This window comes from Vulpes vulpes, chromosome 12 (genome assembly GCF_048418805.1).
Source record: "Vulpes vulpes isolate BD-2025 chromosome 12, VulVul3, whole genome shotgun sequence".
In the NCBI taxonomy this organism is placed as follows: Eukaryota; Metazoa; Chordata; class Mammalia; order Carnivora; family Canidae; genus Vulpes; species Vulpes vulpes.
This window is the reverse complement of record NC_132791.1, coordinates 24601724-24615261: the sequence shown is the minus strand read 5'-3', so window position 1 is coordinate 24615261 and position 13538 is coordinate 24601724. Positions and strand designations below refer to the sequence as shown.

At 41.2% G+C, this 13538-nt stretch overlaps 1 protein-coding gene across 2 annotated transcripts; it reads left to right on the top strand.

Moving 5' to 3' along the window:
- The first annotated feature begins 355 nt into the window (after positions 1–355).
- Positions 356–4365, top strand: TMEM215 (transmembrane protein 215). Of its 2 annotated transcripts, none has more exons than XM_026008989.2 (2): positions 356–1448; positions 1695–4365. In XM_026008989.2, exon 2 carries the CDS (start codon positions 1753–1755, stop codon positions 2455–2457), a length of 705 nt encoding a protein of 234 aa, XP_025864774.1. In that variant the 5' UTR covers positions 356–1448; positions 1695–1752; the 3' UTR covers positions 2458–4365. The 2 variants fall into 2 exon arrangements, with proteins under 2 accessions (XP_025864774.1, XP_025864775.1); XM_026008990.2 differs by having other exon boundaries at positions 744–1584.
- The last annotated feature ends 9173 nt before the right edge of the window (positions 4366–13538 follow it).

Here is a 13538-nt window from a genome sequence, read left to right as displayed (position 1 = left end):
CACACACACGTACGCGGTAGGTGATATGGAAAATTAGCAGCCTGATTCCCGACCTACTCAATTGAATGAGTGAGAAATGTGGGAGGCAACCATGACTCCTACTACCATCTTACTTCCTTTCATCCAAGACACTTGACTGTATCCTTAAATATCCTTCAAATTCACTTTCTTTTAGCCACTCCTAGTCTCTGCATTGTTAGGACCATATCATGCCTCACTCGGCTGACTGAACAGTCCTCCTAGGTCACCCTGCTTCCACTTTTCCCCTGCAACCTGTCCTCTAATCCGTCACCACGTCAAAAAAAAAAAAAAAAAAAAAGGAATACTTTTGTGTTGAGCACTGCATGACCCTCCCAGTCAAGGCCCTTCCTTCACGCTAGCTGGTGTCAGGTGCAAAGTTGCAGGGATGGGGATCCGGGTCAGAGAACCCTCCTTTGACCTAGCCGGGCTGGCTGGCTCCACCGCGGAACTGGATGGAGTAGGACCCTGTCTCCAAGGCCACCCCCTCCTGGGTCTGGAGCTGGAAGACCAGGGGGAAGGGCTCTGTTGATTCCTCCAAAGTCTCGAGCAAGACCTGACACCCACTCCTCACCCCTTTCTCAGCCTGGGCGCCCGTCCTGCGGGCTCTGGGGGCGCAGCCCTCTGCCGCTGGAGCGGTTCTGCGCACGGCTGCCGCCCCGCGCCCGCGCCAAGAGCCGTCCGCCCGCAGCGGGACCCTGGAGCGGTGCAGCCCCTGGAGCCCCGAGAGCCTCGAGGTTGAGAGCCTCGAGATCAGAGGAATCCCGGGAGCTCTGCTGTCAGTCGGGCCGGATCACCTAGATTTGCAACTGGAGAAAGGTCCAGGTCCCCGAGCCACATCTCCAGCTAGCACTTCTGGCCCAGGCCGCCTCGTGGGCAAACCGACTCGAGTTCTGCCCCGCGGCCAGCGGCAGCCTCGCTCCCCCAGACCCTCCCCAGGCACGCAAGTGGTTGCAGCCGTCCTGCTGTGCTGTGCTGTGCCCTCGTGGGCAGCGGCGGAACGAACCCCCGGCTGCTCCAAGCACCCCGAGGGGACCCTGGGCACCGTCTTCTGACCGGGTGGCTCTCCCCGGGGTCTGAACCCCTCGCGCCCCCGCGCGTCCTTCCTTGTTCCTGAGCCGGCTCTGAACGTGATGTAACGAGGCCAGACTCGCGCGGGGCTTTCCTTCCCTCTTTCCCAGACTAAGTCCTGCCTCCCTCCGGCGCCAGGCTGTGCTGCTACTCCGCTCCCAGAGCTCTGGAGACCGACGGGCACTGTCGAGAAGGACGCGCTCCCACGTCCCACCTCCTGGATGCAGAGTCAGTGGGCAAAGCCAGGCTTTCCTTCCAGAAACAAGGCAGAGAGCCGAGGGGACAGCTGTTGCGGAGGTTTCTAAGGAGACTCGGACTGGCTTCTTTCCCTGCTCCTGGGAGACGGCAGGAAACCTCAGGTATCTACCTTAGTGCCCCCAGTTGGTGGATGTTTATATGAAAGAGACAGAGGCAGTAAGAGAGACAGAGACAGAGAAACAGAGGAAGAAATAGAGACCCAGAGACCATGATTGTCAGACGAGTGGAGAGAGACAAGTAAGAGAGAGAGTTGGTGGGTGGGTGGGTGGGAAATTGACTTGGGTTTTCTTTTTTTTTTTTTTTCTTTCTTATTTTTTTTTAACCCACTGTGGTTTTGCCTCTGACAGAAGAGAGAACCACTGCTCTCTAACCAGCAAGCAGCCCCCAACCTGGATGGAGTGAAAGATGCGGCCTGATGACATAAACCCGAGGACTGGGCTGGTGGTGGCTCTGGTCAGTGTCTTTCTGGTCTTTGGCTTCATGTTCACCGTCTCTGGGATGAAAGGAGAGACTCTGGGAAACATCCCCCTCCTGGCCATCGGGCCAGCTATCTGCCTACCAGGCATCGCAGCCATTGCCCTGGCCAGGAAAACTGAGGGATGCACCAAGTGGCCTGAAAATGAGCTGCTATGGGTCCGCAAGTTGCCCTGCTTCCGGAAGTCCAAGGACAAGGAGGTGGTGGAACTGCTGAGGACCCCTTCAGACCTGGAGTCAGGCAAGGGAAGCTCAGATGAGCTGGCTAAGAAGGTGGGCCTCAGGGGGAAGCCTCCCTGCCAGGGGCAGACAGAGGTGCCTGTGGCCAGTTCCATCACCACCCCTACACGCCCGGAAGGAGAATGCCAGAGCCTGGTCCAGAGTGGGCATCAGGAGGAGACATCTAGATACCTGGATGGCTACTGTCCCTCAGGCAGTTCCCTTGCCTACAGTGCCTTGGATGCCAAGTGCTCAGCCTGGGACCGATCTGAGTGCCCTGAGCCTGAGGACAGCATCTTCTTTGTGCCCCAGGACAGTATCATCGTTTGCTCCTACAAGCAGAACAGTCCCTATGACAGATACTGTTGTTACATCAATCAGAGCCAAGGCAGGTGGGACCACGAGACAATAGTCTAAGCTTTGCATACAAGAGTCGCTGTGTTGATAGAAAACGTGACTACATTCAGCTTCCAGGGGAAGGAAATTGCCCTGCTCCAACAGCCTTCAAACTGTTAGAAATTGACTTGGTATGTGGTGGGTTTGCAAACCTCGGGTGCCTGAGAGCCATGTAAATAGGCATGTTGGGGACACATTTTAGGGAAGGGTGATGAGGGTTAAGGACACTGTAAGAGGCAGTGGGTAGGAGAGGAAGCAGTTCTAATTGCTTTTTAATAATTAAACCATACTGGATGTTTTGTAAAATGACCCAGAAAGTGCTAAAATCAAGATAAATCTAGAGTGGGCTACAGATATCGGCCATGAAATGATACATAGACTTGCCATAGGGAAACTGAGCTGCTTTAAGTCTCAATAAATTGAAAGACAAAACAAGTTAGTGCTTCATTATGTGAAAAGATTTTTATCTAGTGAAAGTTTTTCATATTTATTTGCTGAAAGAAGAAAAGTCAAGATAGAAAAGCTACTCCATCCTAGGTGGGATGGTTTTTGGAGAAAGGTTAGTTAAAGGCAGTTGAATTATCTAATTGAGTTTTATGATATTACTCTCTGACAAAATCAGAGATTTCAAATAAAATAAAATAAGTGTGACCAGCTAGGTAAAAAACTAACATTTTTAGATGGCTATGTAACTTCTTAAACTCATTTAAATTGATTTACTGGGTCTTTATCTTAAGTGTTTTTTAATATATACTATCATTCATGTATAATTTCCTCATCAGGTGCAAAATGACTTGATGTAATATTTTCATAGATTAGAATTTGTGTTTATCAAGTCAAAATGGGTTTTACATATGTATTCAAGTGTTTTTACATTTCTGGGAGTTGTGGTCATAACTATCCCTATATGTCTTTTAAAGTCTGAAAACTATGAAGTCAATACATTAGTCTTGAACTTTATGCAGAATTTACATAAAATGCAATGGTTAAACTAATGGAAGTGTCATTATTTTTACATTTATTCAACATTCCCAAAGACTATAAATGCCAATGAAACGAGTTAATCTACTAGATTTAACTAAAACTCAGTTTTTATTAAGCTCACCTAATCAGTGAGTGTTGCATGACAAAAGTCTGTTTTATTTCATAATTAATTTTTTTGCTGCTGAAGGAAAAAGGCACAATGGGATCCTAAAATGTATTTTCTGTTTAACTTCCTTAACTGTAATAGATAAGAGGGCAATTAGCCAGAATGCCATTTGAGAAATATTGAAAAGAAATGTTGAATTATATAGAGAAATCTTGGTATATTTTTCATCTTGAAGATCAGAATATTTTGCATTCTTCACAGAATGACGATTTATTTTTAATGATCATATAGTTTCAGCCACTTTCTCCCAAAGGGGAAACTGAGGACAAAAATTCTAGTCATACCCCTTTTGTATATTTTGGGTCCAATTCTGCAAGTCTTTAAGGGCAGCAATCATTCAGTCTTAAGAGTCATGCCCTTAAAAATCACAATTTCCAAATCAATATCAAAAGAGTATGATTTTTTTTAGTAGGGCTTAAATGTCAGAAAATAAGATGTGTGATCCTGGGCAAATTTTATTTTCTTGTACCTTAGTTCTCACTCCTCAGAAATCAGGGAGGAGTGGGATGGACTTATACTAGAGTATGTCTATCGTTCATTCCTAGTTTGAATATTCTATGGCATCATGTCAAAGACACTTTAGATAATGCCAGGGAATGAGTTACAGCAAAATGCATGCCAGAGTTATGCAATTCATGATAAAAATTATGTGACATGGATTGAATTCTTACTACTACTCAAAAGAATTTTGTAGATGTATGAAAGTAGATTGGTTTTATTGCCAAATATTATTTATTCAACAAATACATTTCTGAAAATAAAATGAAGATGTTAATTAAGAATAGTTTTTTATGTTACTATAACCCCCAAATAATTCAATACATACTTTTGCAGTAAATGTAATTTACTTTGGATTTGGCATGGAGGGAAAATAGTTTCCTAAAATCACAATACCTCTTAATAATTCTAGGGCATTTTGAAAGATGAAAATCATGTTTCAATGAAGGTGAAAATTAATGGCTAACTCTCTCCAGAATAAAACTTCTAATTTTAAGGGAAAAAACCCTTTCTAATCTGTTCTAATCTGTTTGCCATTTGTAGACATCTTCAGGGATGAAGAGATAGCAAGATATCAGAGAGGGATATTCACAGAAACTCAGCAAATCCTATACAAGGTCTGAAAAGAGATGTTTGTAGTGTTAGGTATGGTATAAGGTGTAAAAAAGTTACTTTTTTATATCTTTTAGATCATCTCAAACCCCTTGATATCACACACACACATACACACACACACACATACTCCAATGTCCAAGTCCTAAGTCAATTACTAGTTTAGAAATCTAAGATATTTGATCACACTTTCAAGCTTATTTCAGAAGAAACTTAACTTCAGTCTTCTTCTTCCATCCACCTACTTAAAATACTTAAACTATCTAAATATGTTCTAGAGGGAATTTTCTGCAGTGCTAAAATAATGGTTTGCAAATGTGGACTGGGTGACTTAACTTTGATCAGAAAGAATAAAATGTGTGATTGTGTGTGTGAATTTTTAAACATCATATATTAAGTAACCCCCTCCTAATATAAAGGAAGGTAGCCTAGTGCCCCAAATCAACACTTGTTAAGTACTATTCAGAGGAAACAGCCATTCTGTTGAACAGAAGTGGAAGAGAAGGAAAACAAGGTGACAAAAGTGAGCTTGTTAGAGGAAAACAGCAGCTCACTCTAGTCAACAGTTTTAGCAAATTGTTGATATTAATATAATAGACATGGGGGATCCCTGGGTGGCGCAGCGGTTTGGTGCCTGCCTTTGGCCCAGGGCGTGATCCTAGAGACTCGGGATCGAGTCCCACATCGGGCTCCTGGTGCATGGAGCCTGCTTCTCCCTCTGCCTATGTCTCTGCCTCTCTCTCTCTCTCTCTCTCTGTATGACTATCATAAATAAATAAATAAATTATTAAAAATATATATATATAATAGACATGAAGACTATTCCCTGTATCCTTTAAGGGTTTTCAGACAGACATAAATTAAAGTGGGTACTAGTTATTTTTTAACTTGCTGTTAATCCAGAGTCATTTCAACTTGGTTTTAAATAGGCATTTTATTTTTGAAATTATTTCTATTGATTTTTTTCTTGTTCAATATTCCTATTTATTATGCTCATGGGTTCTTTTTTTCAAACTGTTCCTTGATTTTATTTTTGGGTTTTTTGTTTTTGTTTTTGTTTTTGTTTTGTTTTGTTTTGTTTCTTGATTTCAAAGTGTGGATTTAGCCAAGATACCAAAGCTGGAGCATTTTTAGACAACTGTTTCAAGATTTAGTTTCTATTACGATCACGGTAAACAAAATCCAGATATAGTTAAGTGCAGACTCTCTTCCAAACCCTACTAATAATCTCCTTTGGAAATGTTTTCAATACTATGGATCTTAATATCCACTGTGCTGGCACATGTAGTTAAGGAAGATTCATTCTTTTGAATGCTTTTCCCTTTTGTAATATCCAACCTCTATTTATTACTCTCTCCCCTCTGCACCTATAGCATCACTTACTCAGTGAATTCATTGTTACTATTACTTTATAACATTAAAGAAATTTTTTTTTGAAAATCCACAGGCCCACTATCCTAATGGAACTACTATATTTCAACTTTAGCATATTATCCTCCAGGATCCCCCCAAATGTTCTTAAATATTAAAATTGTGTGTTTTTCTTTTCTCTTTTATTTATATGCCAAGTATGTTTTCATGTTTCTATGCAGTGTTCCTGATTACCATTTAACAATTGTGTAATATGCCATTTTCAAAAGGTACCATAATTTAACATGCTATTCCTTATTGCTAGCCAGATGACATATTTTATGGATGGTTTTGTATGTTTTTTTCTATTGTTGGTAACACAGCTACATTATTTGTCATTCGCCCAAAGAGATGACCATTTACAATTGAAAAGCTGTCTCCTTATGGATGAGAGTAAGGGGACAGAAATGTGTAAATGAATCAAACCCTTGACGTTGTTGGTTTTCTCTTGACTCATGGGCAAGACATAGAGTAAGAGCCAAAATAATGCTTCTACAAAAAGGTCCCCCCTGTGGGACCAGAGCCAGTATTTTTAAGAATGAGATGGAGCCCATATTTTTAAGAGTAAGATGAAACATTTCCTCAGTTAAGATACCACTAGTGTATATCTCAAAATCAGTTTACAGAGGTGTCAATTTTCAAAAGCATAATGTTGAACAAGAAAAATGGAAACCAGATGTAGACAATAATTACTTTGTAACATTTCAAAAGCATTTTATTAAAGTATCTCACCATTTATTTTATAATATATTTAATATGTATGTATACTGTTACCTAGAACTGGAATTTCAGGAACTCAACAGACTCTACCCATGAGTTTTCTGTTTCTTCCTCAATGGAAAAAATGAATTGAAGATGGAGTTATAGACAAATGCTTGGCTCAACCAGATATCTCAATAAAGGACTGAATTTCATTCAGCCTCTTCTTGTCCACATAACATGAAATCATGTAAACACCACTGAGTCATGTCTCTGATTTCTCACCACCTACCACAGTCTCCTCATCCCATGAACAACCCACAGAAAGAAGTTTATACATGACGCTGTCCAGAAACTCACAAATAGGTAGACATTGATATCAGATATCCACAATCTTTTGCAAATTATTCCTGGGTCTGACCCTTCTTAGAGGTCCTTTCTTTGTGTTTCTCTTTATTCCTCCCCCTGATTGCTTGTTACAGCTTGCAGACCTAGTATCCTCAATTACAGCACAAAGCTTTACTTGCTTTATCCATAACAAGGTACAGTGTTGCAGAATGGATCTGTTACAAAACAGGACATAAAGCTATGAAAACATCTCTTGTACTGCTCTTTGATAAATCTATCCCAAGAAAGTTAAATATAACAAATATCTTGGCAATTAATCACTTTCTTACTCTTTATGGTAATAAATTATTATATATGAGACAACTCCTCAGTCCGAGATCAGACCACATTTGTTTAGAAAAAATATGCTTTTGAATATCAACTGCCTGTAATTTAACAAGAAAAGTATGGACATACCTTCTCTGTAAGTGATTAGACCATCAGACCAACTCAAAAAGCTCGGCCTGCCCCTGTGCTCTTCCACCCCACCTCCCATCCTCTACAGCAGCTTCTTGACTGTGTCCTGATTGTGCTCTGGAGCTGACCACCTGAGTCTTCGTGCAATCATTTTCTCTGCCTCAAATGTCCACCCTATCTTCATCCCTCTGCTGTGCAAGACCCTAACATCATGAGAGGCAGCTACCACATCTTCCACAGTCTTTTAGATTTTCCCACTTAGAACTAATATTTCTACTATCCTCTAGTCTGACAACACTTCCACCATTATCATTGCACATATTAGCTGAGTATCTGTCTGTCTCTATAGCTACAGTGTGAGTTCTTTGAGAGCAGGGGCCACATTTTATTCATCTTTCCACACCACCGTCTCCACACACATTTTACCCTGCTCACTGAAAACTCTAAATTGTACCACTTGGGTCACTCTCACAACCTTCCTTCTTCCTCTTTCTCGCAGGAAAAAAATATCTATCTTCTTGATTTGAACTAAATTAAATTGAATATCGTCAGCAAAAGCGTGGTCTAAAATAGGCTTCTGTGGGTTGGGACCCTAATTTTTATTTAGCATATTGTTTCTTTGGGGAAACCACATATTACATAACAAGGATAAGAAAGAAAGAAACCATTCCAGAGTATTTTCTCCTCCCTCCATGAGTGACCTAACTCCTACTCCCTGCCTCCCTTCATGAGTCAGTGACCGTACTACACATGCAACAAGAACTGATGGTTCTGGAAGAACTTGACAATCAATCTTTTGAATTCCTAACTGGAAAGAAGGTAAATTAATGTACTCAGGTTAATCCTGTAAATCGGTCAACAGAATATAATCTGCTAGCCTGGTTATTGTCCTTATATTGTGCTTCTACCCAATAATCCTTAACAGGACTTTCCAGGCCACCTGGGTATTACCTCAGGACCCTCTCAGGGGGTTGAGTTGCAGACCCCCAACCCCCACTCCTCAGTGAAGCTTTTCTTCTCAACAAAGTCTGTGAGATGCTCAGAGACTGGTTTGGGGTTCAGAAAAGGCTCTGGCTTGTTCTAGAACAAGATGATGGCATTGCTCAGCAATTCTCCTGAGTAGCATTTGAGGCCAGTCTGAATAAACTTCAGACTCATGTAACTGGTCCTGTAAATTTCCAAACTATCTGACTGAGTGAAAGTGGCACTTGGTTTGAGTAACTCTTTTTCTTAAGCATGGTAATTAGAAGGTGTTCTCCTTCAGCAATAGCAAGAAGGACCTCATCTGAGTATGGGTGGGGAAGGCTACAGCAAAGGGAGAAGAATGTGTCCATATGGAATTGTCAGTACAGGGAGAAGAGCCAACAATCCCTCATTAAGTCACTGTTGTGGTATCCTCCCCTGACATCACCACTTCTTGTCCCAAACTTAGCACCAAATGCTAGAAAATGGACTGAGAGGATAAACCAAACAGAAAAATGTTTTAAAACAAAGGGTTGCAGAAGGGGAGGTAGGTAGGGGTATGGGATAACTAGGTGACAGGCATTAAGGAGGGCACTTGATGACATGAGCACTGGGTGTTATACCATATGCTGGCAAATTGAATTTAAATTAAAAAACTGGGATGCCTGGGTGGCTCAGAAGTTGGGCACCTGCCTTTGGCTCCGGTCGTTATCCCAAGGATCCAGGATAGAGTACTGCATCAGGCTCCCTGTGAGGAACCTGCTTCTCCCTCTACCTATGTCTCTGCCTCTCTTTCTCTCTCTCAGTCTGTGTCTCTCATGAATAAATAAATAAATCTTTTTAAAAAATAAATAATTAAAAAACAAAAGAATAAAAGGAAAATGCTAGAGAATTTTGATAAATTTTTAAATGATTAAGAAAAGAAATAAACACAATTTAAAACATATTCTAGGGGATCCCTGGATGGCTCAGCGGTTTGGCGCCTGCCTCCAGCCCAGGACGTGGTCCCAGAGTCCTGGGATTGAGTTCCATGTCGGGCTCCCGGCTTGGAGCCTGCTTCTCCCTCTGCCTGAGTCTCTGCCTCTCTCTCTGTCTCTCTGTCTCTCTGTCTCTCTCTCTCTCTATCTCTGTGTATGTGTGTATTTGTCATAAATAAATAAAATCTTTAAAAAAAACATATTCAAATAAGGGCAGAATTTAGCTAAAAATATCCTGCTAGACAGAGTCAAAAGGAATATAAAACAGCATCCAATAAATAAGATCAAACTGGTTTAAAAATTACTCAATAGACTAAAAAGTACAATAAAAATTAGAAAGTTAAAGGAGTAAAAGTGAATACTATTAGCTAAAGTATTCAAAATTAAATCATTTTAAATGCATAAATTCAACAAAAATGTGCTTGAAAAAAACAAGGTGTGAGATATGAGCAGCATTACTAAGGCCAAGACTAGGAGCCCATCTACATATGCCTGGCAGAGGCAAGGACAGAAAAGGAATGGAGCTGGGCTGAGTTCTCCTCCCTGGAGGGTCCCCCATAGCAGGCTCTTACCCTCAGGTAGCAAAAATACAGAGCCCAGAACAGTTGCTCCCCCACAAGCCTGAGATCCCTCCAAAGCTCACCTCTCACCCTCCTATGTTAGAATAGAGGCCAGCAGCAAAAATGTTGAAGGGCGATGTGCAATCATGGCCTTACCGAGGTCCTAAAACAAGAGAATGCTATTGATGCTTTTGTCAGACTTGCGGGGCTCTGTCCTCTTCATCCCCCTTTCCAAAAACAGCCTAGCATCTATTCCTTCACTCAACAAGTCCTAGTTAAGCGGTGCATATGTGCTAGGTATTGTGCTGGCCTAAGATGTCACAGTGAACAGATCAGACCAGGCTCCCATCTTCATGGAGCTCACAGCCTAGCAGGGGGATGCTGATGGGTAAAACAATGTTGTCAATGACTAAGGTGAGGATATTACAGCAGAACTTGGCAGGAACACCTAGTCCTCACCTCGTTGGGGAAGGGTGCTGAGCAGGAAAAGTGTCTAAAAGGGATCAACCAATTCCATCGTGTATAGGGGTAGAAGGGAGAGTTTCCCCACACATAGAAATAGTTCTCCAATACCAGCTAGGCATTCCACAACTCAACTCAATTCTGACACCATCTACCTGGTGATACCATCAGATTCCACAAAGACTCAGTCCTTCAAGACTGCCCCCTCCCACTTCAGATGCCAGCTGCAAGTCCAGGTTGTCACCTGTGTTTCTAACAGGCTACATATTAAAGGTTCTAGGGGCACCTGGGTGGCTCAGTCAGTTAAGTGCTTGCCTTTGACTCAGGTCATGATCCTGGAGTCCTGAGATCTAGCCCTGAGTTGGGCTCCCTGCTTGTCAGGGAATCTGCTTCTCCTTCACCCTATTCCTCTCCCCCTCACTAGTGCTCTCTCTCTCTCAAATAAATAAAATCTTTAAAATAAATAAATAAAAGTTCCAACAACCCTCTCTTCAGCTTTGATTAATTTGCTAGAGTGACTTATGGAACTCAGAGAAACATTTTACTCACTAGATTACTGGTTTATTATAAAAGGATATAACTCAGGAACAGCCTGATGGAAGAGATGCACAGAACAAGATATAGAAAAAGGACACAGAGCTTCCATATCCTTCAGATCACACCACTCTTACTGAATTTCCACCTGTTCACCAATCCAGAAATTCTCCTGGTCCATCCTTGCAGGGTTTTTATGGAGGCTTCATCACAGAGATACGATTGATTAAATGATTGGCCATTGGTGACTGACTCAATTGCCAGCCCCTCTGAATAAATACATAAATCGAAAGAAAGAAAGAAAGAAAGAAAGAAAGAAAGAAAGAAAGAAAGAAAGAAAGAAAAAACAGAAAGAACAGAAAAGAAAAGAAAGAAAAGAAAAGAAAAGAAAAGAAAAGAAAGAAAAGAAAAGAAAAGAAAAGAAAAGAAAAGAAAAGAAAAGAAAAGAAAAAAAAAAAGAAAAGAAAAGACCCAATCCTCTAATAACAAAATGGATTCCCCTGGCAACCAGCTCCCATCTGGTGACCGAGGGGCTTTACAAAAGTCACTTGGTTGACATAATAAAAGATACCTTTATGGTGGTCAGCATTTAAAAAATTTCTACAATTTTAGGAGCTCAATGCAAAAAACTGGACAAAGACCAAATATGCATTCCTTGATATAAATCAATATCACAGTCATGGGGGAAAAGGTCTGATATGACCTAAAAACTGCATAGGAAGTGGCTGACTAAAGAGGGGAGAAAGAGTGTTCCAAGCCAAGAAAACAGTGTTTATGAAGGCCAAGAAGGAAGAGAAAGCATGGCACATGTTTATTTGGAGAAATGCAAAAAAAAAAAAAAAAAAAATCAGAGAGCTGGAGAGGAGGCCAGGTAGGGAAGGGCCAGCCAATAGCTTAGGCTTCCCCCATCCCACACACTTTGTTTAGGCTTTGCTACACAGAAAAAGACCTGACCAGCCTGCTTATCTCCAGCACAACTGTGAGGAAGGAAGATTAGACCCATCCTGACTAAGGTTTACAAGTTTAACCAAATTCTACTTTAAGAAGAATTGATTCATAAGCAACTGTTTGATTTGGTTGCATTTCTGGGGCAAGGTTCCTTTCACTTGGAGACAAATAACTAATCAAACTAAGCAGTCCACCTTTCAAACATTTGTTTTGCTGAAATAACTTGGAGCTCTTAAATGAAAATAACTGATATAAACAGCTTCTAAAATCACCATCTCTGTGATACTTATAATTATTACAGACAATTTGACATATGGGAAAACTTTTTCCCATCATGGGGTACCCAACCATGGTCGTGACATTAACCAGACTTACATCTCTACAGTCAACATTTTCTGTGTTTCAAAATGTCCCTAATTTCTTCCTTACAGATGCCTGGAACTCAGATCCCTTGTACAGACACATCTACCCCTGCACAGATATATCTATCATTCTCAAAGCGTCCCATGTATGTTAGTTCCTTGATAGATGAATATTTGTTACACAATAAAAGGTTTTAATACTCAAATAAGTTTAGGAATTGCTAGGTTAAATCAAGATAAACATTTTCTGACAGTCTGTATCTCCAACACTCAGAACAGGACCCAGCACAAAGTGGGCACCAAATAAGTTCTTGTTGAATTAGTGAGTGTAGAATTCCATAAAGCCATTTATTCACATGCTCTGTGACATATAAGAAGGGAACTGAGTGTGCAGCGTTCCATGGGGCTTCCCTTAGGACTAGCTTTGAAAAATCTTGCCCTAATCTCTAAATCTATAAGCATTAATCATGATAAAGAAGACAAATAACCAGAAATCAAAGTGAAGAGTCAAAGGAAAGAGGGTGAAATTACATAGTCCCTAGAATTACCCTCACTTTCTTGGACCTTGCCGTTCATCTAAGAGCAATCTTCTAACAGCAGGGAAAATTTGGGTGATCAGGGTAAAGATGTATATGCCAGACATATTTTGCCACCAGATACTAATTTCTCACATGTCCAGTTTGGCTCAAAAAAGATTGCCACATCAGAAATTAAATTGGTCCTAGATACCAAAATTGGTAAGGAGTGTTTATAAGAGTTCTAGAAAGCTTTATGATGCAGAAGTAATGTGTTATGGAAGCAGAAACCCATGGGAAATGGGAACCTATGTCTTTCCTAGTCCCATTCCCATAAAACCAGCATTCTGTCTCATCCAAGACCTGAAAAAATATCATCAAGGTAGTTCAGTGGTTCTCAAACTCTAGCATACATCAGATCCACCTATAGGGCCTGTTAAAATACAGATTGCTGGAACTCACCCCCAGAGTTTCTGACTTAGTGGAATTTACACTTCTGTGAAACTCTCAGGTGATCTCTATGGTGCCAGTTCTTTGCTTCCTCATCGCTACATGTACTTTCAATTGGTTTTATAGCCACAAGTCTGGTATAGACTCATGGGTCCAGC

What these genes read in the sequence shown, in the direction of transcription:
- TMEM215 (XM_026008989.2), top strand. Translation starts at nt 1,753, where the DNA reads ATGCGGCCTGATGACATAAACCCGAGGACTGGGCTGGTGGTGGCTCTG.